Source organism: Corticium candelabrum, chromosome 15, assembly GCF_963422355.1.
Source record: "Corticium candelabrum chromosome 15, ooCorCand1.1, whole genome shotgun sequence".
NCBI classification, from domain to species: domain Eukaryota; kingdom Metazoa; phylum Porifera; class Homoscleromorpha; order Homosclerophorida; family Plakinidae; genus Corticium; species Corticium candelabrum.
This window is the reverse complement of record NC_085099.1, coordinates 7,114,821-7,142,162: the sequence shown is the minus strand read 5'-3', so window position 1 is coordinate 7,142,162 and position 27,342 is coordinate 7,114,821. Positions and strand designations below refer to the sequence as shown.

General features: G+C 42.6%; 3 protein-coding genes across 3 annotated transcripts in view; 1 reads left to right on the top strand and 2 right to left on the bottom strand.

Annotated features, from left to right (window-relative positions):
* LOC134190582 (uncharacterized) overlaps window positions 1–14,479 on the top strand; it is a 32,654-nt gene extending 18,175 nt beyond the window's left edge. The window contains exons 22-28 of the mRNA XM_062659036.1: window positions 4,995–5,102; window positions 5,154–5,200; window positions 5,282–5,395; window positions 5,450–5,509; window positions 13,994–14,134; window positions 14,197–14,278; window positions 14,342–14,479. Coding sequence (XP_062515020.1) covers window positions 4,995–5,102; window positions 5,154–5,200; window positions 5,282–5,395; window positions 5,450–5,509; window positions 13,994–14,134; window positions 14,197–14,278; window positions 14,342–14,428 — 639 coding nt within the window. The 3' untranslated portion in view covers window positions 14,429–14,479. The remainder of the gene's footprint in view (window positions 1–4,994; window positions 5,103–5,153; window positions 5,201–5,281; window positions 5,396–5,449; window positions 5,510–13,993; window positions 14,135–14,196; window positions 14,279–14,341) is intronic.
* Window positions 5,840–13,201, bottom strand: LOC134190773 (uncharacterized). The gene is made up of 2 exons (XM_062659284.1): window positions 11,819–13,201; window positions 5,840–5,927 (listed from the first exon to the last, which is right to left on the bottom strand). Exons 1-2 carry the CDS (start codon window positions 13,138–13,140, stop codon window positions 5,840–5,842), a joined length of 1,410 nt encoding a protein of 469 aa, XP_062515268.1. The 5' UTR covers window positions 13,141–13,201.
* Window positions 14,303–27,020, bottom strand: LOC134190583 (alpha-aspartyl dipeptidase-like). Its single transcript, XM_062659037.1, has 8 exons — window positions 26,890–27,020; window positions 26,741–26,826; window positions 24,171–24,242; window positions 24,028–24,107; window positions 14,920–15,093; window positions 14,805–14,861; window positions 14,664–14,746; window positions 14,303–14,597 (listed from the first exon to the last, which is right to left on the bottom strand). The coding sequence occupies exons 1-8, from the start codon at window positions 26,982–26,984 to the stop codon at window positions 14,537–14,539; spliced, it is 708 nt and encodes a 235-aa protein (XP_062515021.1). The 5' UTR covers window positions 26,985–27,020; the 3' UTR covers window positions 14,303–14,536.
* Between the last annotated feature and the right edge of the window lie 322 nt (window positions 27,021–27,342).

Sequence of the window (27,342 nt, the reverse complement as noted above, 5' to 3'; positions counted from 1 at the left end):
GAGTGTTAATTGCAATGCTATAATGCATTCACAGTGGGATTTTAATTCAAGAAATGAAAGAGCATGCAGAAAGGCATTTGCTGCTTTTTACCGAGAGAATTTGAGATAGTTTGAGTATACCGTATAAGATGAAATATTGGCGCAAAGTTTATTTTGGCAGATTGTAGGATTTTCCAGCGACCGCCAATGTAAAATCTGCCAATAATTTTGGCCACCGAGATAGAGATATACGTAGGGGTATGACGTTATCGTGATGTCATCACCCACGTTCATCAGGCATGGTGATAACAAATAATGGCAACAGCATAGGAATCATGTGGGTTTTGTTCTTCATGCTTACACAGCAATTCTTCATCAATAGCTGGAGACCACGAAGCCACAGAAATGTGATGGCCACGAATGCAGCTGTCAACTGCAAACTCCCCATGAAACCCATGTCCACACACACACACACACACACACACACACACACACACACACACACACACACACACACACACACACACACACACACACACACACACACACACACACACACACACACACACACATGCACACACACACAGGTCGACGCCTACATCAATTATCCAACAGCAACGTCAAATCGCCAAAATAAAATCTGTCAACTTCTCAGGTACTGTACATGATATTTTGATTTTGGTGAAACGACCGTTTCTTGACGGGTGATTCAATTTGCATGAACATCTGCTGATGAAGTGGAGGAAGCTTCCCGTGTCTCTGCTTGGTCATTGTAGCACTTTGATATAGTAAACTATGTGTGACGGGATAGACAACGTTAACCTTATACATTCTGGTAGCTGTTTCATTATCTCATCATTGATCCACAAGCTGATACAGAACACCCGTGACAGTCCTCACAAAATTGCTTACTGATGGTAGTTCATGTCAAATGTAGCATGTCGATGCCATCATTCTCTTGGATGGTAACCCAACCTCGTTAGGAACAGAAATAACTCATTTTGGTGCCATTAGGGACGTGTTTGTACTGAGCAAGCAACGTATTGCAAGAATCAGGAAGAGAAGTAACTGGGAGGAGTATGTTGGAATGAGAAGGTATAAGGATGACAGTTCTCAATGTACAGTTATTATTCCCCATGCATTGCATGGATGTCATGTGTGGAATCTGGAGAAAGCATATGATGTGAAGATGCTGAAGATCGCCTCAAAAGAAGGATTTGACAAGGACTGGAATGAGGCGATGTGATTCCTTTTGTGACCACTTCAAAGACTGTTGAAGATGCAGAAAGCGACAAATGTACATGACATCCATATTTTTGTTGCAAAGAGCACTAAACTCTGCTAAACTGAAATGGACTAGCTAGAAGCCTACAGATGGTACATTTGAGGAAAGAAATCGTGTTGGTAGTTCCTGTGTTTAATTTTTGTAATCGCTTGGTATGTCAGCATATGTGTGTATGCAGTTGTTAGTATGTTGTGTCAGTATGTATTCATAATCCCCCATGAAAGAGCTAAATCATTATTCTTGGTGCGGTACAATATATCATATGGTGATATCAGATTGTATCATATCATCATAATGCTGGCAATTTACTATTACTATAAGTAGGCAACTTTTAATTTTTTGATTTAATCACAGGGTACGGTTGTACTCTGTATGTAGGGATTGACCAGGTTTTGTGGGCGTGGTCAGATTTAGACCTTTAGAAATCACCTTAAAATGAGGCTAAATATCTTGAAAACAACAGATAGAAAACCTTACAAGTTCAACTACGCTTGACTACTTCTGAATTGATCTCAGCTTGTCTTCAGAAGGAGAAAAACACTTGTCAATTTTGGAATTTTTGCCAGATTTTGTCTTCTTTTTTCTTCTTCTCCTCCTCCTCCTCCTTCTCCTTCTCCTCCTCCTCCTCCTCCTCCTCCTCCTCCTCCTCCTCCTCCTCCTCCTCCTCCTCCTCCTCCTCCTCCTCCTTCTCATCCTTCTTCTTTTTCGTCACGCATTACTCGTTGACTACGGCATATCTAAAGCTAAAACTTTGGGAAACGATGTATAATAAGCCAACCTGTATTCTTTTGATGATAGAAAAAAGAAACATCTAATAGAAAAGATTTGTAGAATGGATTTGAATCATCTACTTACTTACGTTCAACAACAAGCAGTTGTTAACAAACAATACCCAGGCAGCCAATTACAATTAAGCTCCTGCTATGTACCCTATTTACATTAGAGGAAGCAGTTTAGGTGTACGAGCAAGGCGACAAGAGTTCTTGACATGTCTCGTAGTGTTTCCTGCCTACAGTTAGGCAAAGAATCGCACGAGCAAATGCAAGAAAAGTGCATTTAGAAGTGACATTGCATGAATGTCATCGCAATCGCAGACACGATATACCTCTTCTTGACGTAGTTAGAATACCAACGCCTTCAAGCAGAATTATGGGAAAAGCAAATTAATTCGGCTTGCTTCATTCACGAAATGTTGACTTTGCAGTGCTCGCGATCGGAACGTGTGACGTTTGTTACAAGCTAGAGGTGTGGCCTGCGATGAAATTTTTGCAGTTGTCTATGCTACTGTATCATATTTAAGACCAAACTTCCGCAATCGAATGTGTACAAGCCGGTCGCGTGTAGAAGTCGAGCTTTTGTTCAAGATGCTCGGAACTCGCGTACACATGCTCGGTCACATGCATGTGAGCAAATTCAATGACATCTGGCCAGCAATGATGACAAAGAAAAAGTTGACACTGCTGAAAATAGCATCTCGATTCTCCTGGTAGTGATATGTCTATCTAACTTAGTGAATTTTGCGGTTTCAATCTAGATAACAAACTTATCAAATTCTGTAACATGATGCATGGCCATCAATGGAAATGTGAGCTTGCTTGTTGCTCACACCAAGAACTTTAGCTGTTAACGCTAATACTCATACCCCAATGGACACAAACTTTAAAAGTATGCAAACATGCATCTAGAAATTGTTGTAGACAACCAAAAGATCTAACAGCTAATCATCTGCATACATTCCTTGTCCAATCTCAATGACCTTTTGCACGAGATCAAAATATTTTGCAGTACACACACACACACACACACACACACACACACACACACACACACACACACACACACACACACACACACACACACACACACACACACACACACACACACACAACTACATGCATGTATGCTCGTAGCTCTGAAGCGAGTAGAACACAGCTTCATTTACTAGTGGTATTATTGCAACTAAATGTAACCTCTGATTCAAACCTATACGCAAACACTGCATAGCTCTTAGCATATTTTTCAAAAGTACACTGTAAGCCTAAGATCCACCCGCTCAAGATATGAGACTGTACATGTAGACCAAGTATGATGTAGAAAATGTGTTAGGCTATAAGATCTTTGTTTAATTAATGGAGTAGGTTGTGCTTTCGCACTCCTAAAAACTTACCAAACTAGAATTTTAAAAACTTTTTCTCTGAAAAAAGATAGATGTAGGGATTGTATTAAAAGTAATGGAAACAAGATTTAGATTCATATTATCTAAGTCTTGTTTCTATTACTTTTTATACAATCTCTACGTCTATTCTTTTTCAGAGAAATAGTTTTAAAATTATAGTTTACTATAGGCAATTGAGACTTAGTTTTAGAATACTGTATATCATGTTATTTTTGATGTTTTAAAATTTTGGTATTTCAGAAGCAAATTTCTTTCAGTGTATCCTAATTTCAGTAAGACGAGGCACAAATTTGGTGTGGCAGAAGAAGAGATTTTGGGTGTCACGTGAAATCTATAGTACCGCTTGCCCGCTACTTATGGTGTCATGGACATGGTGGACCTTGGCTCTTGCGTTTGTGGGCTGCTCTAGGGAGGCTCGTTGTTTCTCTAAACAGGCACTCATCACTGTGTGCAAAACTTTCGGGAGTTTGTGAAGTATCCGGGTTACTTCCATTCTATCGGCGCATTCTGCACGTGGATTAGAGTACAGTACTGTAGTTAGAAAATAATTTTTGGGTGTTATCTTAATTAGGTAAGGAAAAGGCACACCGGATTTACTGAAAATAAAATAACACTGAAAATATCACATTGTACAGAAGATAATGATTCTCAACTTTGAATTTGATTCATGGCAATACCTTATAATGTGTAGTTGATGAAGTAATTAGCTGGCGTGTCACAGCTACTCAGGGTTCTGCTTATATACTGTGTTGTATGTTTTATTGCAATGTATGTTACACCATGTAGTAGATTTTTTGCACCATTTAGCTTGTCAGAAGTTACATTAGAGAGCAGTGGTCTGTCTAAGACACATGTGCTGGTCATTGAAATTTGTTGTAATATTGCCAACAGTATGCTGTTCATTTGATACCCCTCTTTTGTTTTTTTCTCCTGCAGTTAATGCATTGCAAGAATTTTTATAATAGCAAAGATAAAACATTTCAGCATTTTGATATCTCTGCTATGTAACTACCCAAGTTTCTCACGCATGTAAAGATTAGAAATCACAAGTTTTAACACTTGAATTTAACTGCTTAGTGATAATCATATAGTGTGTCGTTATGCCTCTCAATGATGGGCAAGTGGTTTCTTTACCCCATCTGGGTGTTCACCAACCCAGCAGGTAATTGTTTCTGTGTAGTCCACGCTGCAATCAATGACTAGCCAATTAGATATAGATTGCAGGCATTATGGTGATCGTGACGTCAATGGACTGTTCGCCAGACCACAGGAACTCCCCAACGACTGAAATGTGTCATAGTCTATAGTAATATTAGAATTGTTTGCTTTATTTGTTTTATTTGAATGTTATTGCCTGAAGTGAATTGATATTGTGGCTCTTCCTTGGAATACTTTAGGTACTGCAAGATGTTACATATGCGTTGTTATGGTAATTGTAGTATGTCAACATATATAATTCTATAGTGGCAGTAATGTAGCTTAATTGAATAATGACATTGTCATTATATAGGAAGCTATTGCATTTGTTTTTCAATTGGATTTTATTTTACACAGACCAGTGTCAGAAGTGATGATGCTGCATGGTTTGGTTTGGACTGTGAGAGGATGGTAGATGATTTAAATTTACTTCATTTCACATACATTGCTGTTCCAAGCTATCAGGTAGTTTTCACTCAACATGTAAGATTTTGCATCTTACCACAACTGTAATAGGTGGCTTCTCTGTCTCAGTGTTTGCAAACACTTGGAAATTTGTTAGGGTATGTGGTTGTATGCATAGTTATTGCCTGAAAGAAGGCTTTTGATTTACTGTATTTCTTTGTTAACATTGTTATGTCTAGTTATCGTTTGTCACTGGTTGAAGGAAAGTATTCAGCTGTTGTGCACCAAAGAGGAGAGCTGTGGATGAAGTTGGTCTTGAAGAATGATGGATTTAGTTCACCTGTTAGCGACTGGTGACAGATTACTGACTGTAAGGTAGTGTGAATGATTACTAGTGTTGTGTCTAGGTTAGGAGAAATCGTCATGAAGCACAAGAAAAGCAACACCTATTGTGTAGGAAATATAAGGTAGACATAGGAAAGTTGAATATGAAGATGTCAGTTTGTTGATACCAGCGGCCCCGGGGCTGGGGGGATGAGGGAGCTTGAGCACTCCAAACTTTGTTCACCTTCTATTTTTGTAAGCAAACAGTACCCTCGTAGTTCTTGTACTCCGATGTCCTTCATGTCCCACCCCTAACTTGCTAGTCGCGCCTCTGCCCCTGGTTGATACTACATAATAACAGTATTAAAGCTACGAGCCAGAAGAAATGGTACTTTGTAGAAAGTCACGAGACTTGGTGAGAAGCTACTCAAAATGTAAAGGATGAACTGACTTCTGGTCTGCAGGCATTGTGACTATGTCTTGTAATGCTTTAGGAATGTGCCATGTCTCCTGTGTGGGACCCAATCACAGAGCAGTGTTTTCTTATGTCGTATGTGGCAACTACAGACAATGGACGAACAGCCAACTAGATGCATAAAACATTCATGAGAGACTATTTGCCAGAACAGTGTAATTTATGTTTGCGATTGCTAGGTCTTGTCGAAAATATACAGCAGAACTGACTTGTCTGCAAACTGCTAATATGACATCAGTCTCTTTCGTTGTTTATATACGGGAGAATAAAACACTGCATAACCATGAGCATTATTATGCCCTGTATGTGATAACTGCCCTTTACTGACTTTGCAGTCATATGCAATGACAGTTGCTTTGTAGGACTTTACATAGATTTTACAATTAGTGCGCTTGAAAGAAAATATTGTCTAAATTTGTAATTCTGCATGACAATTCTATTGTGCTTTACAGAAGGGTCATAGCTGTAGAAGTGATGGTGAAAACTCAGCTTCAATTAGTAGTAATAATAATATCATAACGGCCTAGATTTAGAGTTCTGGCTCTCTGACCATGGTGGACTGGGTGCAATCCCAGGTGGCGACAGCAGTCTAGTGACATGAGTTTGTTGGTTCTTTCTTACTGTTTATCTGGCTATGTTTGTGAAAGTAGATTGTTTCCGTCGATGAGGAGTTTCTGTGACCTGGCATGGAGACTGTTGGCAATGATCGAGGATCAGTGTTTTCCTGGTGGTCAATGCATGACATACGTTGGGCATGGTGTTCAGGGCTGGCGAAATCCTCATAGTTCGTGCAGTCAATAATCGATATGCCAGTTACTAGCGCCATATGGGCTACACAGAAACACGTGCCTCTCTGGGACTTACCTGCCGGGTTGTGGGTGCCCAGTTGAGGGTAAAGACCCTACTCGCCCTACTGAGAGGGTGATGACGACGTATAACAACAGTGTTCTCGCTGGGATCTTTTGGCAGAGTGGCCTGCTCTGGCTTATTGTAGCAGTTGAGCTTCTGTGTTTTGGAATAGGTTGTTTAGATCATTCAGGAAAGGAAGACCCGAGATGCTGAGAGTAAGATGGTGGGTGGCATCTAGGTCATGTGGCATCTAGATCATGTGGCATCTATACTAACTATTACAATTGAATCTTTGTTTACACCCTCGCTTCCATAGCTATGAGCCTTCTGAACACCACATATATGTAGGATAGGATTAATTGTCGTGAAGAATTACAAATATACATGGAATTTTTTCTAAATGTGCTACCTGTAAAAATTTCTTTAACATCCTACATAGTGACTGTCGTTTCATGTGACTGCAAGGTCTGTAAATGCTCTGTGGTCGTCGAAGTACAGCATCAAGAGTTATTGCATACGAGATATAAAATCGCTTATGGTTACGTAGTGTTAGGTTCCTGTATAACTGTTTTACAAGCAAGAAAGTGCTGATTTCGCATGAGAAGTTGCAGACATGTAGGTTCTGTTGTTTATTTCTGACAAGACCTGGCACTCGCAAACATAAATTACACTGTTCTAGTAAGAAACTCTTTTGTGAACGTTACGCAGATCTGATTGGCTGCTCATCTATTGTCTCTGATTTCCGCGTACGACATAAAGGAGAGTGTTTGTGGTGATTGGGTCCACACACAGTAGGTGCGACACATTCCTGAAGCATGGCAAGACTTAGGCACATAGATACAAACATAGCCAGCCACAAGTCCCCAGACTGGAAGTCGGTTCAACGCTATATGTTTAGACTATGTTACTCACCAAGTCTACAGTTTCTTATGGCTCATACTGAAATTAGCAAACACTGTACACACTCTCGCATGCAGCCACATTTATATAATTATCACGCTTTCACACCTGGTGTTCACATGCATGCATATACATGCCAGGTAGTGTATGCAAATCATGTCAGCATCCCAGAGAACTATTCAGCCATTCTCTGCGAGCAACGTTGTTGAAGTTAAAAACTCCTGTGGAAACATTGTTCAAAGAAAACTAAGGGCAACAGTGGGCGTGGCATTAGGTAAACACTCACTTCACAGAGCATTGCGCTCTGCTTTTTAAGATTTCTAGGGAGAACAATGTGTCATTGGTTGGCCATGGACCTGCAGCAGCTTGATCCGCGGACCAGGAAACTTCTCTCTATGCTCAGTGTCCACCATCCTGTGACAGACATTGACCATCTCACTCCGAGTGCCAAGGACAGTCGAATGTTACAACTGATCGATGCAATGTATCAGTTGTGTATTGTAGGGCTGGACTGTTACCGTTTGTAGCAATTCTGATTCCTTCATGTAGATGGTACAGGAGTGTGATTCTAGGAAGTCCTCATTCGATCCGACACATGACCTGTCAGTTTACTGCACCATTGCAGGGGACTCCGGCTAGGGACAACAGGCTGCAGAACCCTCACAGAAGTCGGACCATCATGTTTGACGGTGTTTTCGAGCAAGCACTTCCGACAGATGCAAAACATTTACATGTGCAGCGGTTCTCTTTGTGTGCAGTTTTGGAACAGAAAACCTATGCATTGTCAGTATAGCTGTGTCACTGAGAAACCACCTGTGAACATGAAAGAGACCTAAAGATGGCTATCGAACCTTCCTGCTGCAACCGAGGGACTGGTTGTTGCTGATCAAATTATAACCAAGCTCTTTGGACTTGGTATCATGAGCACAACGTTCTGCATCATGATGTCAGTCACACTTGCTGCTTGTGCAGTGCAGACTTAGAGACAGTCAACCACATTATGGCAGGCTGCAGTGCTTTGGCACCAACAGACTACAATGATTGACACAATCAGGGGTCGCCTCCATCATCCACTGGGGCATTTGTCATCATTTTGGCATTCCACTTGAGAGCAGATAGTACCGGCTTGTGCTCAAAGCTCTCAATACCACCGGAACGACCAGTGTCCGACAATGCCACATGCGGCTTATCTTCACTCGCAAGTCGCTGTACTTCGCCAACTTCTCAGCATGTTTCTTACCAATGTTGCCATCAGCAGGACAGCTGATGTCTATAAGAAGACAAGTGTTTGTCTTCTTATTTCTGAGACATGTCTGGACGATTGGCTTTGATCTTCTCGGCAGTGGGGATGGTGGTATCCCACATAGCAATGTCATCCGTCTCCACGAGCCAATCAGGATGATGCCGGTACCATCTGCTCTCCACTGGAACCCCAAAATGGTGGCAAACATCCCAGTGAATGATGGAGGCCACCTGATTGTGTCGATCAGTGTAGTCCATCGGTGCCAAAAGCACTACAGCCTGCCACAATGTGGTCGACTGTTTCCAGGCCTACACTGCACATATGGCAAGTAGGCCTGACATTATGATGTAGAATCTTGCGCTCATAGTACCGAGTCCAAAGAGCTTGGTCTTGAGCAGCAACAACCAGTCCCTCAGTTGCAGCAGGAAGATTCGCTGCCTCTAGCCATCCATAGGTCTCTTTCATGTCCACAGGCGGTTGCTCAGTGAGACGGCAATACTGCCCGTGCATAGGCTTCCCGCTCCAGGACCACACACGAAGAGAACTGCAACACGTACGGTAATGTCTCGCATCTGTTTCAGGCGCTTGCTCGAAGTCACCTTCAACCGAGATGGATGCATTCCTGTGTAAGCTCTGCTATTTGTCTTCCGAAGCAAGACTCCTCTGCAGCTGTGCAGTAAAGTGACATGCCATGCGCTTGATCGAGTGTGAAGATTTTTCGAAGTCACACTCCCATATCATCTGTGTGAAAGGATCAGAACTGTCAGCAAGGTAATAGTTCAGCCTCACAATACAAGATTGATATGTCGACTCAATCTGTTGTAACCCCCTACCCCATCACTGCAAGGAGCGTACAGTCAGTGAACGTCTGCAAAAGGATGGTGGACATCGTGCATAGAGGGGAGCTTTCTGGTCTGTCGATCGAGCCACTGCAGGTCGTTGCACCCGCAATGAATGACGCCAAAACTGTAAGTGAGAACCAGTAGTGCAAACCCATTAATGGCTAGAATCTTGCTCTGACCATACAACTCAGTCCGGAGAACCACCTTCACTCTGCGGAAGTACTCACGACGGAGTCTCTCCCGCATCATGCTGTGCTGAATACCGTTACTCTCATCTACACCCAAGTACTTGTAAGACTTGACCCAGTTCCAGACAGGTGTCTGTTTTTCCTACCGTCACTCCAGAGTTGTGTCCAGATAGCCTGCCGTTGACAAAGTGTGCAACAGCACATTTGTCCAGACCAAACTTCTTCTGGATGTCATCAGAGAAGGTACGAACCATGTGCAACAAACCATCCAATTGATCAGAGTTTCTGCCATACAGCTTCAGATCATCCATGCAAAGTAGATGACTGATGAGGTGACGGTTGGCAGTCTCACCATGCCCAGTAGTCATCCGGTAGCCGTAACCGGTTCTGTTCAGCTCCTTGCTCAGAGGATTGAGAGGCATACAGAAGAGAAGTGGAGAAAATGAGTCACCTTGGAAAATACCACTCCTGATCTGCATAAGCCTTGTCTTGATCGTACTGTTCCCGCAAGAAAGCACCGCCGATGTCCTCCAACTCTTCATCACACGTGACAAGAACCTGCACAAGACTGGACTGATCTTATGCAGCTGAAGGCATTGGAGCAAGCAACTGTGTGGCACGCTGTCATAGGCTTTCTGGTAGTCCACCCAAGCCATGCTCAAGCTCTTGTGCCTGGTCTTACAGTCTTCGGTAAGCAGCTTGTTGATCAACAGCTGATCCTTTGCACCAAAAGATCCCTGTTGTCGCTATGCCCCTCCATAATGGGCAAGTGAGGTCTTTACCCCCATCTGGGCGCCCACCAACCCGGCAGGTGAGCCCAACGGGGTACATGTTTCTGTGTAGTCCATACGGCGATCAATGACTAGCCAATTCTAGTATTGTTATTATTATTATTATTATTATTATTATTATTATTATTATGTGTGTCGTGTTCAACCAGATCAGTCTGGTTTGTAAAGTCTATTACAAGTACCGGAAGCAAACCCTACTTCAGAAGTACTTAGACCATCACATGTGTCGTTATGCCCCTCCATAATGGGCAAGTGGGGTCTTTACCCCCATCTGGGGGCCCACCAACCCGGCAGGTGAGCCCAGTGGGGTACATGTTTCCATGCAGTCCATATGGCGATCAATGACTAGCCAATTCGATATAGATTGCAGGCATTACGGTGACTGCGAACATCGGTACAGCACGCTTAGTGGATATCAATGACCACCAGGAAAGCACTGAACATCATCGTCAACGGACCGTTCGCCAGACCACAGAAACTCCCCAACGACTGAAACGAGTCAGTCTCATGGATAAAGCTAGAGAAACATGAGAAAGAAAGACAGACAAGTTTCATAATTTACTATTGAACCCCCAAACCATGGAGTGGTACCCATTGTCACTAACCACTAAGCCATGGCGGTGACTACTACTGTGTCGTTATGCCCCTCCATAATGGGCAAGTGGGGTCTTTACCCCCATCTGGGTGCCCACCAACCCGGCAGGTGAGCCCAGCGGGGTACATGTTTCTGTGTAGTCCATACGGCGATCAATGACTAGCCAATTCGATATAGATTGCAGGCACCACGGTGACCGCGTACTCGATACAGCACGCCTAGTGGATATCAACAACCACCAGGAAAGCACTGGAGGTCATCGTCAACGGACCGTTCGCCAGACCACAGAAACTCCCCAACGACTGAAACGAGTCACAGTCCCATGGATAAAGCTAGAGAAACATGAGAAAGAAAGACAGACAAGTTTCACAATTTACTGTCGTCACTGGGGTTTGAACCCCCAAACCATGGAGTGGTAGCCATTGTCGCTAACCACTAAGTCACGGCGCTACTATTATTATGTGTCGTGCTCAACCAGATCAGTCTGGTTTGTAAAGTCTATTACAAGTACCGGAAGCAAACCCTGCTTCAGAAGTACTTAGACCATCATGGCTGTCTAGAAAGAAGACACGACTTTACGAAGGATCCGAGTAGATCCCAGAAGCACTGTTTTCTGTAAGTGCTGCAGGTTGTGATGACCTGGAATAATGTCCAGCCACCGTGCAATACCTGCGTGCACTGTGCCCAAAGCTCCCAAGACCACCGGAACCACCAGTGTTCGACAATGCCACATGCGGCTTATCTCCACTCGCAAGTCGTTGTACTTTGCCAACTTCTCAGCATGTTTCTTGCCAATGTTGCCATCAGCAGGACAGCTGATATCAATAAGAAGACAAGTGTTTGTCTTCCTATTTCTGAGACAGATGTCTGGACGATTGGCTTTGATCTTCCTGGCAGTGGGGATGGTGGTATCCCACATCATAGTAATGTCATCCGTCTCCACAAGCCTATCAGGATGATGCCGGTACCATCTGCTCTCCACTGGAACCCCAAAATGGCGACAAACGTCCCAGTGAATGATGGATGCCACCTGATTGTGTCGATCAGTGTAGTCCGTCGGTGCCAAAGCACTACAGCCTGCCACAATGTGGTCGACTGTCTCCAGGCCTACACTGCACATGCGGCAAGTAGGACTGACATCACGATGTAGAATCTTGCGCTCATAGTACCGAGTCCGAAGAGCTTGGTCTTGAGCAGCAACAACCAGTCCCTCAGTTGCAGCAGGAAGATTCGCTGCCTTTAGCCATCCGTAGGTCTCTTTCATGTCCACAGGCGGTTGCTCAGTGAGACGACGATACTGCCCGTGCATAGGCTTCCCGCTCCAGGACCGCACACGAAGAGAACTGCAACACGTACGGTAATGTCTCGCATCTGTTTTAGGCGCTTGCTCGAAGCCACCTTCAACCGAGATGGATGCATTCCTGTGTAAGTTCTGCGACTTGTCGTCCAAAGCAAGACTCCTCCGCAGCTGTGCAGTAAACCGACAAGCCATGCGCTTGATCGAGTGTGAAGATTTTCCAGAGTCACACTCCCGTATCATCTGCATGAAAGGATCAGAACTGTCAGCAAGGTAACAGTTCAGCCTCACAATACAAGATTGATATGTCGACTCAATCTGTTGTAACCCCCTACCCCCATCACTGCAAGGAGCGTACAGTCGGTCAACGTCTGCAGCAGGATGGTGGACACCGTGCATAGAGAGAAGCTTTCTGGTCCGTCGATCGAGCTGCTGCAGGTCCGTGCACCCCCAATGAATGACGCCAAAACCGTAAGTGAGAACCGGTAGTGCAAACCCATTGATGGCTAGAATCTTGTTCCGACCATACAACTCAGTCCGGAGAACCACCTTCACTCTGCGCAAGTACTCGCGACGGAGTCTCTCCCGCATCATGCTGTGCTGAATACCGTTACTCTCATCTACACCCAAGTACTTGTAGACTTGACCCGGTTCATATTATGTCTCGGTGCAACCCTTCAGAGGGTGCAGAGGGGTCTTAACCCCCACTGGGCGCCCACCGACCCGGCAGGTAAGCACAGTGAGGTACATGCCTCTGTGCAGTCCACACGGCGATCAGACACAGCTCTTTCAAGCCATAGCTATAGTCACGGAGAGGCCAACTACAATACGGGGAATCCAGAATTCCCGGATCAAGTCCGTATAGTCAACATTGGCACAAACCTCGCCAGACCACAGAAGCTCCCCATACGAGTGAAACAAGTCTCATTCCTTCATAAAAGAACCAACAATGAAAGATAAAGAAGGACAAGTTTCATTATTACTGTACCGGCGTGGATTCGAACCCACGTAGTCAAGATAGAAAGCAACTGTCGCTAACCACTCGGGCACATATTATTATTATTATTATTATTATTATTATTATTATTATTATTGAACACAATAACTTTATTGATACTAGTATATCATACTACGCATAAGCCAACCATACTATAACCAATTTACCAATTTAAAAGAAAAGCACGGACTACCACAAGCAAGGAGACCCTATATTGTTACCATCTAAATGAGTCATATTACTGTGAGCAGATGATAAGAGCAGTAAAAATAGGTTAGCAGTTAAAATTAGTGCAAGAGTCGACCTTCTGCTGTTGCCAACAGAATGTCGCTGTCACCCATTGTAAATCTATATCTGTTTCCATGAATGTATATAATTATTACTACTACACAGCATGCCATGATATGGGTTGATGCATTGGTGACGTCATAAAGCAATGTTCTTTTGCAGTTTGAACACTCATCTGTGGTATGGCCAGGGTTATCTCCATGAAATCGAATCATCATTCTACCTACCATCTAAGATTTTACCAACAGGAGACTGGGAGCTCTACTTTAGTCTCAGTGACGTGGGAGTGACATCACACCAACAGTTTGTGCTTGCAGGCAGGTTTTGTTTATGAATCATAAACAATGAAAAAATTGCATTTGCAGACACCGTTATCATCTTCTGTTCACCAGCAATGATGGGAAGGGAAATAAAACACAACTTAACAGGCTACTACATGTTGTCAAGGTATGGTTCACACAAGACACTGTATCAGGAAGAAGCTAACATTCATTTTTTACATGTCTGCAGGTCACACCGTACATAGCAAGCCCCCACAAGACAGTACTACAGCCTAGTACTTTGTTTCGTTGTTACATGAATCAAAAGCAGCTTTGAAAAATACCGACAGCCACATATGTGTAGGACACTAGAAAAGCATGTTCATTAGAATACTGGTGACAACCTTAGAGGTCACCATTCAGTTACTACAGCAGTAGCAGTGTCTCAGTTCAAAAGAAAGCTCACATCAGCACCTGATAACAGTTCCCTTGCTTCTTCTTCACCTCTAAATACAGGTTACATGATTAGTACATTAAACAGCACTACTGATAACTTCAAGATTGACTATTACTGAATGAACAGTTTAGCACCAGTTGGTCCTAAAAGAGTCATTTTGGTACCATTGACATACAAGTATGAACCTTCCCTGATTCCCTGTGTAGATGTACATTGTGGAAGCATGACAAGTGAATTAATTTAAGCTGACACATACCAGAACAGGAGTCGTGTTTTCTTCATGAAATTCTTTTATTCTGGCCTCTCTTGTCTCCTGTTATGCCCATGAATCAGTATTAAATGATAATTAGTTATGCACATGACTGTGTTACCCCCATGTGTTTTCTGTCTGGGTCATGATCAATGTAGTGTGGGTTAATGTTGAAAGGTACAAGACTGAGTGCTTCTAGAGACTGAGGATAGACAATTGCCATGTCATTGGTAGTGTGGATACTTGGTGTTGCGACGTTACTTCCAGCTGAACTTCCCATGTATGGAACATTATCCTGTATTTACACAAACGTAAATATTTAGCATTTGGTAAGTCTGTATAAAGTTGATCTTAAGCACTTAGAATGGCTGCTATAAAGCAAATCAGACTGTACCGATTTACACAAGGTCTTTGCAATTATAGCATTACCATCATGATTCTCTACAAAGTAAGAAGAGCATCAAAATGAGGTCCAGTTAGTCTGTCCATCGGTCTGTCTGCCTACACACACACACACACACACACACACACACACACACACACACACACACACACACACACACACACACACACACAAATGGACAAATGTTAAGCCCTCCACGTTTTTCAACGTCGACCTTGAGGTCAGTTGCGGAGATAGCTCCCCCTGCCTCTAGAGACAGGGCCTCCATGCGCTACGTGGAGTCTTGGGGCCAGCGCTACAATCCACCTGGAGCATGGCCAGAGTCATCCAGAGGCACTGACAATGGTGCAGCTCTGGAACTGGACACCAAGGCCCACACGTACCCGTCTGCTGCATGATGTTGCTGCCAAGCCAGCGGTCTTGTCCACCCCAGTCAATGACCAGGTACTCATTTATACTCCTGAGTCGAGAGAAGCAAGCAGTGCTCGAAATAGCGGTCGGACATCGGACATTTCCGAACACTTTTGTTGTTTGTCCGATCACGAAGAAGAACGTTCGGACAAGACGTCAAACTTTAGAAACGCAACTGTAGACCTGCGGTAAAAGAGCTCTAATGTCTTGCTCTCAAGGCTTGATTTATCATTTTCCACTACAGCTAGCTGCACAATGAGCGTCTATTCGTTTTGCCGCGTGTTTCCGATGTCTATTACCCAGTGATCGCTACTCTTCATTTGATAATTGAATTATAATTACAAAGCCATAGGTGCAGCCAACTGCAATCGACGTGTTTCATCTCTACATCAAAAGTTCGTTGTAAGATTAGAGTTTTTCGTATATGGGTCAGAAGAGGTACACATGAGTTAGTATACCCCAACAGGTCTCGTAAACGGATTCCTGAGTCACGTGATGTAATGATATGCACGGCGTTCTCCAACTATGTCGTAACTTGTCTGCTGTGAACTTCAATCTTTTATCGCTTTTCAATTTTATAGTATTTACAGTATCCTAAAGATTTACAGAGGCTACTCTCTGTTCGCGCTGACTTTGCTCCCGAAAGTCAGTAATGATGCAGCTGTAATTGTTTACTACACGCAGATGTTAAGTGATATCCCAAAACTGTCCATTAGAAGTCATATTACAATAGAATGAGGTTATGTACACGTAAAGGAACTCGAAGGCTGTCAAGACGAACCAGAACGGGAAGAAGAGTCAGGAATAGCAACCAACAGCCCGCGAAACAATGAGGACTGTGAGTTGATGTCACAGGTGGACCGTTTAGTGACCTTGCTAATTGCTCTTCCTCTAGTAGCTGTATAGTCATACCTTCTTAATTAATTCATGAGCTAGGAATCCTATTGAGCTTGGGTGGGCACTACTGTACATGAACCTGTACAATTTAGCGTCAGTCTAAGCCTAAGTAGTAACTGATTTACTCTCTGATACAACAATTAGTACAAGCTGCTTTTTTACAGCTAATTAATATATATAGTTAATTTATTATTAACAGTGAATATAAGTGCTTATGATCAGTACAGACATGACTCAACTTCTGCTTTACTATTAATTAATTTAGCTTTATACATTTTGTCTTACGTATCTCGTTATAGAAAATTTCTAATGTCGCTTAATCCACAGACTTAAATCACAAGTCATGAAAAACAATCTGTGGGAGACCACTTTAGTCTGACTTCTATCTCAAACTCCGTTGACTTGTTGATACTTAGTACTGTCTAGAGACCAGAACTGGTCTACCTATGGCTGGACTGCTTTAAAATGTCTTGTCTAGTGTCGTTAACTGTAAAAATGAAGAAATTATTTCCACTGTTGTGTCTTTCAAGAATGGCAAAAAAAATTGCCTCAGCTTTTGTGATACCTTACTGAACTTTTGTGCTCATGTAGCTGTTGACTGTTTATGGATATCATAAGGCATGGTGACACTGATCATGTTATATTTGGCTGCCTTTTTTTATTAACGGGCGTTATACCAAACAAATTAAAATCAGGTTTTGATGCTCCTGAGTAAGTTAGTTACGATGGAAAATATGTTTGAACCAATTCTAGCTGCAAAGTCCAATCAATTTAAAATTTTAGTCTTGCGTAACCAGCCCCTCCCACTTTTGATATCAAAAGGGGAGGGGCTGGCTACGTGAGACTATGTCTGGACAACAGTGAAACCTTAATTCAAGCACTGGCAAGTGTGGGTGAGTTTCTTGCTCAAGGAAACTGCGACAATGTCGCCTCCACCAGGATCGAACCTTCAACCCTTATCACAGAATACAAGATCCTGGATGTCATCACCAACGCTCTACCATCTGCTCCACCGCGCCACACACACATACACACACACACACACACACACACACACACACACACACACACACACACACACACACACACACACACACACACACACACACCTTAAACCTTAAACACAGCCCTGACGATGCTGGTTCATCACAATAGCAATGAGATTTAGCAGAAATGCATGAAGACCTCACTCTGCCAAATTTATGTCTTTTGAGATCTCCTGGTCTTCTGATTTTTAAACAAACAATATCTTTGTTTTTGTCATAAATCAGTGGATTTCTTTCGCTCTGTCGTTTGTCTCTTTTCTCCTGTAATCTAGCATCTATTCTACCGAGAATGCTTGTATAAACGTCATACCATTGCTTTCTGTCTTGAGTTAAGTTGTACCAATTTTCCCGAATACAGAGCACGTGCATGTCTTTAGTTACTGTCTTTCCATCGCAGTTTCACACCGTGAAAAGGCCTTGTTTTAGGAAGTCGACCAAAAGGGTGCACTTGGGCATTCTGCTATCAGCCAGGTGACCAATGTGGCCAAGCCACCTCAAACGCCTAAGAATTACTTCCTATTCTGTTAACTCCTTCATACCAAACTTTTCCTGTAATTGTAAAGATGTGATGAGGGTATCCCTTTGTTGAATACCTGTATACCAAAAATTGCGCCCAGACGGTTTCAAGCTTCTGAGACAATGCATGTTTTGTGGTGCAGGTCTCAGCATTACAAAAGAGTGCCAAGTACAACAGCTTTTGCAGACGCTGCGCTTGGTGTCAACAGATCTAGAGAGCAATTTGTTTTGAAATACCGATTTCTTTAATTTCCAAAAGATTGCACAATGTTAATATCTAAGTTAATTGTATTGTTAAGACGACAGGAGTAGTGAGCTAGTTATTATAAGCTTGTTTGTCCGTTTTGGTATTCCAGTACACCAGGCAGGCCTGTAGGAAGCATTTCAAAAGTGTTCGACCTAACATGCACTAAGAGGGTGTGGTCCAAGGATAGTTCACCAAGAGAGCAGTTTTCCAGCATACTGATATCTAATAATCTATTGCATATGTGGATACCCAATGACTTCAGGGCAGTGTAAGTAGCAATTAATTTAAGTCAATTGAAATTGAAATGGAAAACACTGTTGGGGCAAGCCTCAGTGACAACAGACACGAAACACAGTGATTTGTCAAAAGGTTTGCCTAGAAGAAACTCGAGTGTATATGTAGTCAAACACAAACTGATTCACACACCTCCACAGGCGCGGCCCCGGCCCTACGATGGGGGTGCTTCCCAAGACTGAAAGTTTATGTTGTATGTCTCAATGAAATCTTACACGTATGCCGTAAGCGTATCTAAATCAAGGATTTTGACTATTTCTGCAATAAATTATTAATTAATTAACTAATTAGAATAGAAGAAAATTTTGACAACTGTAGCGGCAGTAGAGAGAACCTATGTATATAAGACACTAGCAGCGCAGAACAATTAACTTAAGAAAATCTATTCTTAACTTTTAGTACTAAATTCTAATCTGATATCATATATCATGAGTAACAACTGGCAGATTTGCCAAAATCATTAACACTCTTAATTAACTTAATTAATTAAATGCTGTCCTCAACAATGTCTTCTTCAACATCTGATCTTGCACTTCTGAATCTATTATCGCTAAGTGTGTCTGATGACTTCTCTTTGTCGTCTGTGTCTTCATCACACACATTGAGCTCATCACAAACAGCCACTGGGCAGACAATTCGCCGTGGATATTTGATATAGAACCTTTGATGACATCATCAATGCCAACTTGAAACGTGTAATAAGAATGAAGCAAGGCTAGCCCGTTTAGCCGTTCTTGACCCATTGTTGACCTAATGTATGTTTTTAGTCCCCACAAAGCACTGATGCTTTTCTCACAAGAGCAATTAGTAACAGGGAACACTGCAACTAAATGCAACAATTAACAAATACAAGGAGCCATTAACCGCTGTGCCAGCTTGACTGCGTTAAAGATGTTGTCAGGTAGGGTCTCAGGAGTGGCTGATTTAGTCGCGTGGTGGAACCATCGTTCCACCTCTGCTTTCCAAGTTGACAGGGCTTCATCACCTGAAAGTTCGGCTGCATACTCTGCTGCAAACTCGCGTGCTTTTTCCAGGCATCGTTCTGGATTCGCAACAATCACAGAGCGAACAAGAGAAAGACCCTTTGCGGCATATTTCTGGTGTGATGAGAATCGCCTGTTCAATTGACCACATAGCTCATCAAGTAACGTTATAGAGACGGCACGCTGATAATATTGGCTTGGCTTCTCAGCCTCAACATTGTCTCGATTCTTCTGCCTGCAGCAGGTCCGTGGCTCACTCAGTTGGACATTGACCTACCATGATAGCAATACACAGATCAATCATATAATTATATGTCACAAGAATCCAAACACAAGCTTCCAGTCTTTCCCTACCCTTTCAGCTAGTATCACAGCATCTCCCACCAAACTGCATGCTTCAAATCGATGTTACTGCGCACTTCCTCCAAAGTAGTGCAAACACTATCAACATTCCTGTAGCCACTGACGATGTCTAGGGATGTCTTTTGAAAAGAGACTGTGAGGCTTTGTATGTACCCAAGCACCGCACTTGCAATTGTGAAGACTACGATGAACTGAAAATTGGTCACACTCCGCCTCAGTGATGCAGCTTTTGATGACGTATCCGTATTCCACTCATTTCGAGGTGCAAAGCTAATTTCTTCCAGTGTTGTAACTACGGATAAGTACAATTTTTTTGAAGACCACAAGAGCAGAATGATGGGCTACCCAGCGAGTACGGCAGAGATCAACTAACTTCTTGGACTGTGTTGAGGAATTAGATTGCTCAATAACTGCAATTAGCTTTGCAGTGCGCTTAGGAGAGAAGCGGAAGAACATTCCAACTTCTCGAAGTGTTGTCCACATAGATGCTACAAGATTGATCTGGGAGCTAGCCATGACACACAGGTTAAGAGCATGTGATAAACAGTAAACATAAACGGCTTTTGGTTACTGCTCGTGAATCTTCTCCGCACAAACAGCCAAAGACACGGCTATGTTGGCAGCCCCATCATATCCTTGGCCTCTTAACCTAAAAAGATAGGTCCAAACCAAAAGTTTGAAGATGATCCAAGATCACTGTTGCTAGGGCCATTCCGGATGTGCCAAACTGCATTGTGCAAAACCAATGAAGTCCTCGCAGAGCTCATGTTTACTCACGTCTATGTAACGGATAACAATTGGCATCTGCTATAGGTTGCTCACATCAGCCGCTTCATCTGCCAAAAAAAAAGAACGGTGACCGGCGAATGCTTGCAAGGATTCCATCCCTGACTGCATCACCACAGCACGTTATCAAGTCGTTCTGGATACGATGCAAAGTGTAGGGAGCTTTCTTTTCCTGATGCAGCATGTGGAAATCTCTGGCCACGCTCTGATCTCCAGCTTCTGAACGGTAATCCAACAATGTCAAAAAAGTTACCAGGATTGCCTACTGGAGCTTCTCCTCTGCCTGGTTTAAACATTTCGTTTTTATGACCACGCAACGGAATGTTCTGCTTTGCACAGAAGACAACAGTACGCACTAAACTACAGAGTTTGATCAAGTTCTCCTCTGATTGCTATGTGTGCTGTACATTCTGTAGTTGCTGCACATCAACACGTTTTGCTCCACTGCCCTTTCAACAAAGTTGCTGTACTTTTCTATACTGAACTCATGCTCCTTTTATTGCTGATGACGTTTACAAGTTGATAGGAAACATGTGAAGTTGACTAAGGGAAAGTCATACAGCTGACCTAGGTTTTCATTCTCTGGTGCAAACAGTAGGCACGTTAGACAAAATCCTCCATTGCAGGCCGGTGAATAAATTAACCATAGGGATAAGTCAAGCCATCTCCGTTGGAATGAACGTCTCTGTCCATTACTCTGCAATCTAGTTTCAAATTGAAACTGGCTGTCTGGTTGAAAGTGGTGATTGATTAGCTCACATTTATTAGCTGTGGTAAAGTTTCTTGGAGCGGTCGGCTTCCATACTGGCAATCCACTATCACTGAAACCGTGCCAAGCTGCACCAACGTCGGCAGGAACTGCCCACGCACTACCAGACTCTTCCGGGAAAACACTCTCCAACTCGCTATCAGGTACGCTACTCCTAGTCTCATTCTCAAGAACAGGTCCGGCCTCGTAAACGTTCTGTGCGATTGCAATGTCTAGACCAAACAGAACGCTATCAACATCTGGCCCTAGCTAGAGTGGTTCAGCAGAGTCAAGCCAACGCGCTTTATCTGCATTTGCAACGGATGGACTTCCGACACCACCAGATTCACACAGACGTTTCGCTGGTGAGAGAACGCTTTCTAATGTTCTCTGTCCACAAACAGGACGCAACGGCAATCGTTTTTCTTACCCGTTTGCAGCTCACATCCGGGTGTGACAGCCGTAGCCTCGAGGAGCCAGACTACTAACTGCTTGGGTGGGGGTGCTTCTCGGGCACAATGGGAAGCATGCCAGGGCCACGCCTACTCCACAACGCAGAACACAAACCACGTGGTATACATTGACGTGATTGCTTACACTGACAGTCTGTACATACTTTAGCAAAGAAATTTACCTGTGTGATCTTGGCCACTTCAAATCAAGCTACGAGTATTTCATTCACAGCCAGATGTAGACGTGAGTTTGGACATCGCGGAGAACATGCACATATAGGTATAGCACTGATGCAAATTTCTTTATAAAAGCAAAATGTTCTCACATTTAATTGCATTTTTAGCCGTAGTCGTCAAGCCATTTCTAGGAGCTCGAGCTTGTTTGCACATTTCTTATTTAATAGTCCGATGGGAATGGCTCGCAGCAACCTGGAGAGCGGTTACATTACAAACCATCACGTCTGTGATTGGCTCGAAATCAACGTCATTTCCGGTCAGTCATACCAAAACACACATCTTAACACAGTACAATACACATAGGAAGGGTCCGCCAAGGCTCACCCCAATTAGTTATTTAATCAACTATATTTTCAACCGGAAGTTTTGGGCAATCGTCAATTGTCCGAAGTGCAGTTTTTGAAGATAGTCCGGCCAAAACTGGACCGACCGGACCGATTCCTACAACCCTGAATTAGGTCTCTGGTGAAAGTTCACTTTAAGAAAAAGGGAGTGAGGGAGGGAGGGAGGGAGGGAGGGAGGGAGGGAGGGAGGGAGGGAGGGAGGGAGGGCAGTGGTCAAACATTATGCACACAGCTCAGTTATTAGACAATGTCACACAGTAACTCCAATAAAACTTTTAATGTACTCTAACATGCATTTTGGAACACTGTTCTACTAGTAAGGAATACATTAGATATGGTTAGAATTGTAAGAATCATATGTTGATGACCGCTGATGTTTGAAGGTGGCTGTTGTTTTTAAGAGAATGGCCAGTTAGCACATGGTAGCTATATTGTAATAGAAGATGCACAGCAGTTTAGCATATGGTTTGCAGTTGCCCATAGTTGGTTTTAAGTCACCCTTGCATATGCAAACATATGGAGTAATAGTCAAATAACCACCATCTTCTACAAATTAGACAACGATGACCATTCATATAAAAATTCCTCAACGCAGCCTTCATGGCATCCACTTCCATCCACTTCCATGTTTTACTGCATGTTGCAAACACTAAACCAAACATTGTATCCAGCCCTTTTCCTAACGTAAATTTGCCTGTCTGCAAACAAATGACACTTCAATTCACTTGAACAAGAACTTCTGCCAGTCTTGTGCCCACCATTGTTTCCACTCATTTAGCTTCATCCATTTCACCTGACCCTTTCATGTTTAGTCAGTCAGCAAAGGTTTCTTCATTGCTATGTACCTGTCTATAAAATCCCACATTATCCAACAATTTTGACTATCTGATAGCTTTGGCATTACAGACTACACCATGGTCTTCTGAACACTTTTCTTGAAAATGGAGCTAAAGTCTGATGACACTCATTCCAAAAAGAACTCCATTCGTTGTAGGGTAGAAATGCTAAGCTTTTGACCTGCTTGTTGTTATCAATGCTACAGTTTCTCTAATCTACAAAGCCTTCTCTACACAGTAATTTGAGTGCCCTGTGCAAAGAAATCATATTTGATTAATTATATCATTGTTGCTTAATTAACCTTCATTTGACGTAATAGAGGTTGCCTCAATATACAAGACTGATTGCCCTTGTAGAAGGTGGCAAGAATTGAAGCAAGTACACAATATTTATGCAACAAATACACATAACTGCAAACGCAAAATTAACATCCACTGCCCCTCTTTTGTTTACATAGCAAGTTGCCAACCACGTGCCAACTGGTCTTTTCCTTAGCAAATTAGCCACCCTCAAAGTTCAGCAGTCATTTATTTGTAAGTCTTAGTTTTCTAGTCATATGGAAACAGATCAACAGATCTGAAAATATGATCAGCTCATAAGTACTGTTCTCCAGCGGAGGTCACCTATGTACAAAATGTACAAATGTACCAATGTAAGAGACTGACCTGTAGCACTCTTTTTCTAATCTCAGGTAAAAGACTTTCTTCATACAGGCACTTCAGCAACCTGAAAGTGTTTCCACCGCCTGAATAACAACAAACCATTCTATGCTTTCCAAATGAAGTTTCTTGGTAGGCAGAGAAATTACCAATATATATGGCTTCAGCTTCTCTAATGTTTTCAACAGGATTCCCTTCATGAACGCCCTTCACCGCAAATCCTTAACAAATTACTTGTTGACTTCCATTAGAACACAAAAAAACACTCACTGAAGCGGAAGTATTACTGCATGCTACATTATGTAACATATCACAGGGTACGGTACCCTGTATGTAGGGACTGACAAGGTTGTGTAGGCGTGGTCATATTTTAGACGTTCAGAAATAACCTTAAACGCAGCTAAATATCTTGAAAACGACAGATAAAAATGCTTACAAGTTCAACTACGCTTGACTACTTCTGAATTGATCTCAGCTTGTTTTCAGAACTAGAAAAATGCTCGTCAATTTCGGAGTTTTTGCTGGATTTTGTCTTCTTTCTTCTTCTTCTTCTTTTTCGTCACGCATAACTCTAACTACAGCATATGTAAAGCTAAAACTTTGGGACACAACGTAGAATAAGTTGAGCTGTATTCTTTTGATGATAGAAAAAGAAACATCTAAGAAAATAGATTGTAGAATGGATTTGAACCTGCTAAGCTACTTACGTTACATGTAGTTGTTGTAAACGATTGTTAACAAACAATAACCAGGCAGCAAACACAAGCTCCTACTACCCTTTAATTGACGTTGCAGGAAGCAGTTTAGCAAGATGACAAGAGTTCTTGACATGTGTCGTGGTTGAAAAACCTAAAGTGATTTCCTGCCTACAGTTAGGCGAAGAGTCATGAATCACACAAGCAAACAAACGTGAGTAGAAGTAGTGACGTTGAATGTCATCGTAATCGCAGACACGATATACCTCTTCTTGCTGTATAGTTGGAACACTAACGCCTTCAATCAGAAGGCAAGAGCAAATTCGGCTCGCTTCCATCACGAAATGTCAACATTGCAGTTCTCATAATGTGACATTTAAAATTGTTAGGATCGAGCTGAGTGTGGCGTACAATGAAACTTTGTGCACAAAGTTCATGAGTTGTCTATATAGCTACCGTATTGTCACGTATAAAGCCCAACCTCACGTACAAGCCGCTAATCAAAGACCTCGTACAGTGTACTGCGTATACAAGCCGGTCACGTGTAGAAGCCGAGCATTGTTCAAGATGCTCAGCACACGTACAGTACTATACAGTACGCGCTCAGTCACGTGCAGGTGTGCAAATGTCAGTAGCGTTCAATGACACCGATAATGATGACAAAGAAGCTGACGCTCCTGAAACTGGCACCTCATGGTTGTCATGTCGTACCCTTACGTGTTTAAATGGTACAGTACACATACAAGCTGCGCCATCCTGTTAATTATATTATCAGACCCTTATATTTTCTTTGTTGGTTATTTTATGCCATATAGACACTCCAAGAATAATCCTAATACATGTGAAGTTCAGAAATGTGTTCATGCAGCTTGCAAATGTTTGCTTGAGTCACGGCCAGTCTAGCTCACAGCCCTATATCTAGCAAGACTGGCAGAACAATGCAGTTCGGAAAACTTTCAGTTTGATGGCTCAAGAGACATTTCTATTGGAAAACACTCGTTTCTGCCAACAATTGAATGATGTACTTTCTTTAATAATTCTATTTTTAAATTCCTCATCCTCCAGACTTGTGAACAATACTAATACTACCCAGATAACAAAACTGATCTGTAAGTGATGGCCATCCATGGATATGTCAGCTTGCTTTTTGCCCACGCTAAGAACTTAAGTTCAACGCTAATACTCATACCCCAATTGACACAAACTTTATGCAAGCATCCATCTAGAGATTGTTGTAGACAACCAGGAGATCTTGCAATAACAGCTACATCATCTGCATACATTCCTTCTTCAATCTCAGTACGACCTTTTGGAAGAGATCGAAATCTTTTGCAGTACACACACACACACACACACACACACACACACACACACACACACACACACACACACACACACACACACACACACACACTCATGCACACAACTACGTGCACATATGCTTGTAGCTCCCAAGGGAGTAGAACACAGCTTCATCTATTAGTGGTAAGTTATAATTACAACGAAATGTAACATCTGCATAATTGAAACCTATACACAAACACTACACAGCTTCTTTGCATATTTTGCAAGTACACTGTAAACCTAATCCACATGCTCGAGATGTGTGACTATACATATACCAAGTATGATTTAGGAAATGTGTATTTTCATTAGGCTACCTTTGTTATAGTTAATGGGGTGGGTTGTGCTTTCGCACTCCTAAAAACTTACCAAACTAGAATTTTTTTAAACTTTTCTCTGAAAAAAATAGATGTAGGGATCGCATGTATATAAAGTAATAGAAACAAGATTTAGATAATATGAACCAAAGCCATTGAATCCTTCCAACACAGTTCCCTACATTTTACCATTAGTGGGTTGGAAGGATTCAATAATGATGTCTGGCTTTGGTTCATATTATCTACATCTGGAATCTAGTTGGATATAGCCTTTACGTAGTAAAACCCTACGGTGATAGATACAGTACGTGTACATGTCTACTACATCCTCTAGTAGCTAGCATGTGTTCTTTAATTAGTTACCAAGCTCGCTGAGTTTAGCCTTTACGTGTTCAGTGTAGTCGTTTTTGTCTTTGAGAGCATATGGGATGAACACGACAGTCTGCACACTAAGACAAGTATACCATGTAGTGTAAATCGAACACCGACCGTTTGCTAGAAAAATAGCTTACCCTGCAAACAGTTCCCTGATTATATCAGATGCATGTTCAAGATATTTGCCACCGTGGTTTCTTGAATTGGACAACAACAATACCTTGCGACTCATCGATCTCCCTAGCCTCGTCCCCAGACTCACGTGAGCCTAGCAGTATCCAGTTCCCGTATAACACTTGGTACCCCACGTGACTAAATAGTACTTACGTCACAAACTCAATTAGCTTATCTATCTAATGTGTGACCCAGCAGATTGTGTATCACGTCCAAGCTTCCAAACAGCGCATGGTGACTCTCCACGGTGGGTAATTCACCACGTTCACACTATCCAAATCTCAAGACGACTTCAGCATGTGGAAAGGTGAGTGTATTCCTAGCTAGGTTATTGTCCTACTCGCGTAGAATGGCGAGCCTGCCAAGTCTAGTTACAGCGATCTGGACTGCGCGTGTAGTTCACTCGTTGTTTCGTC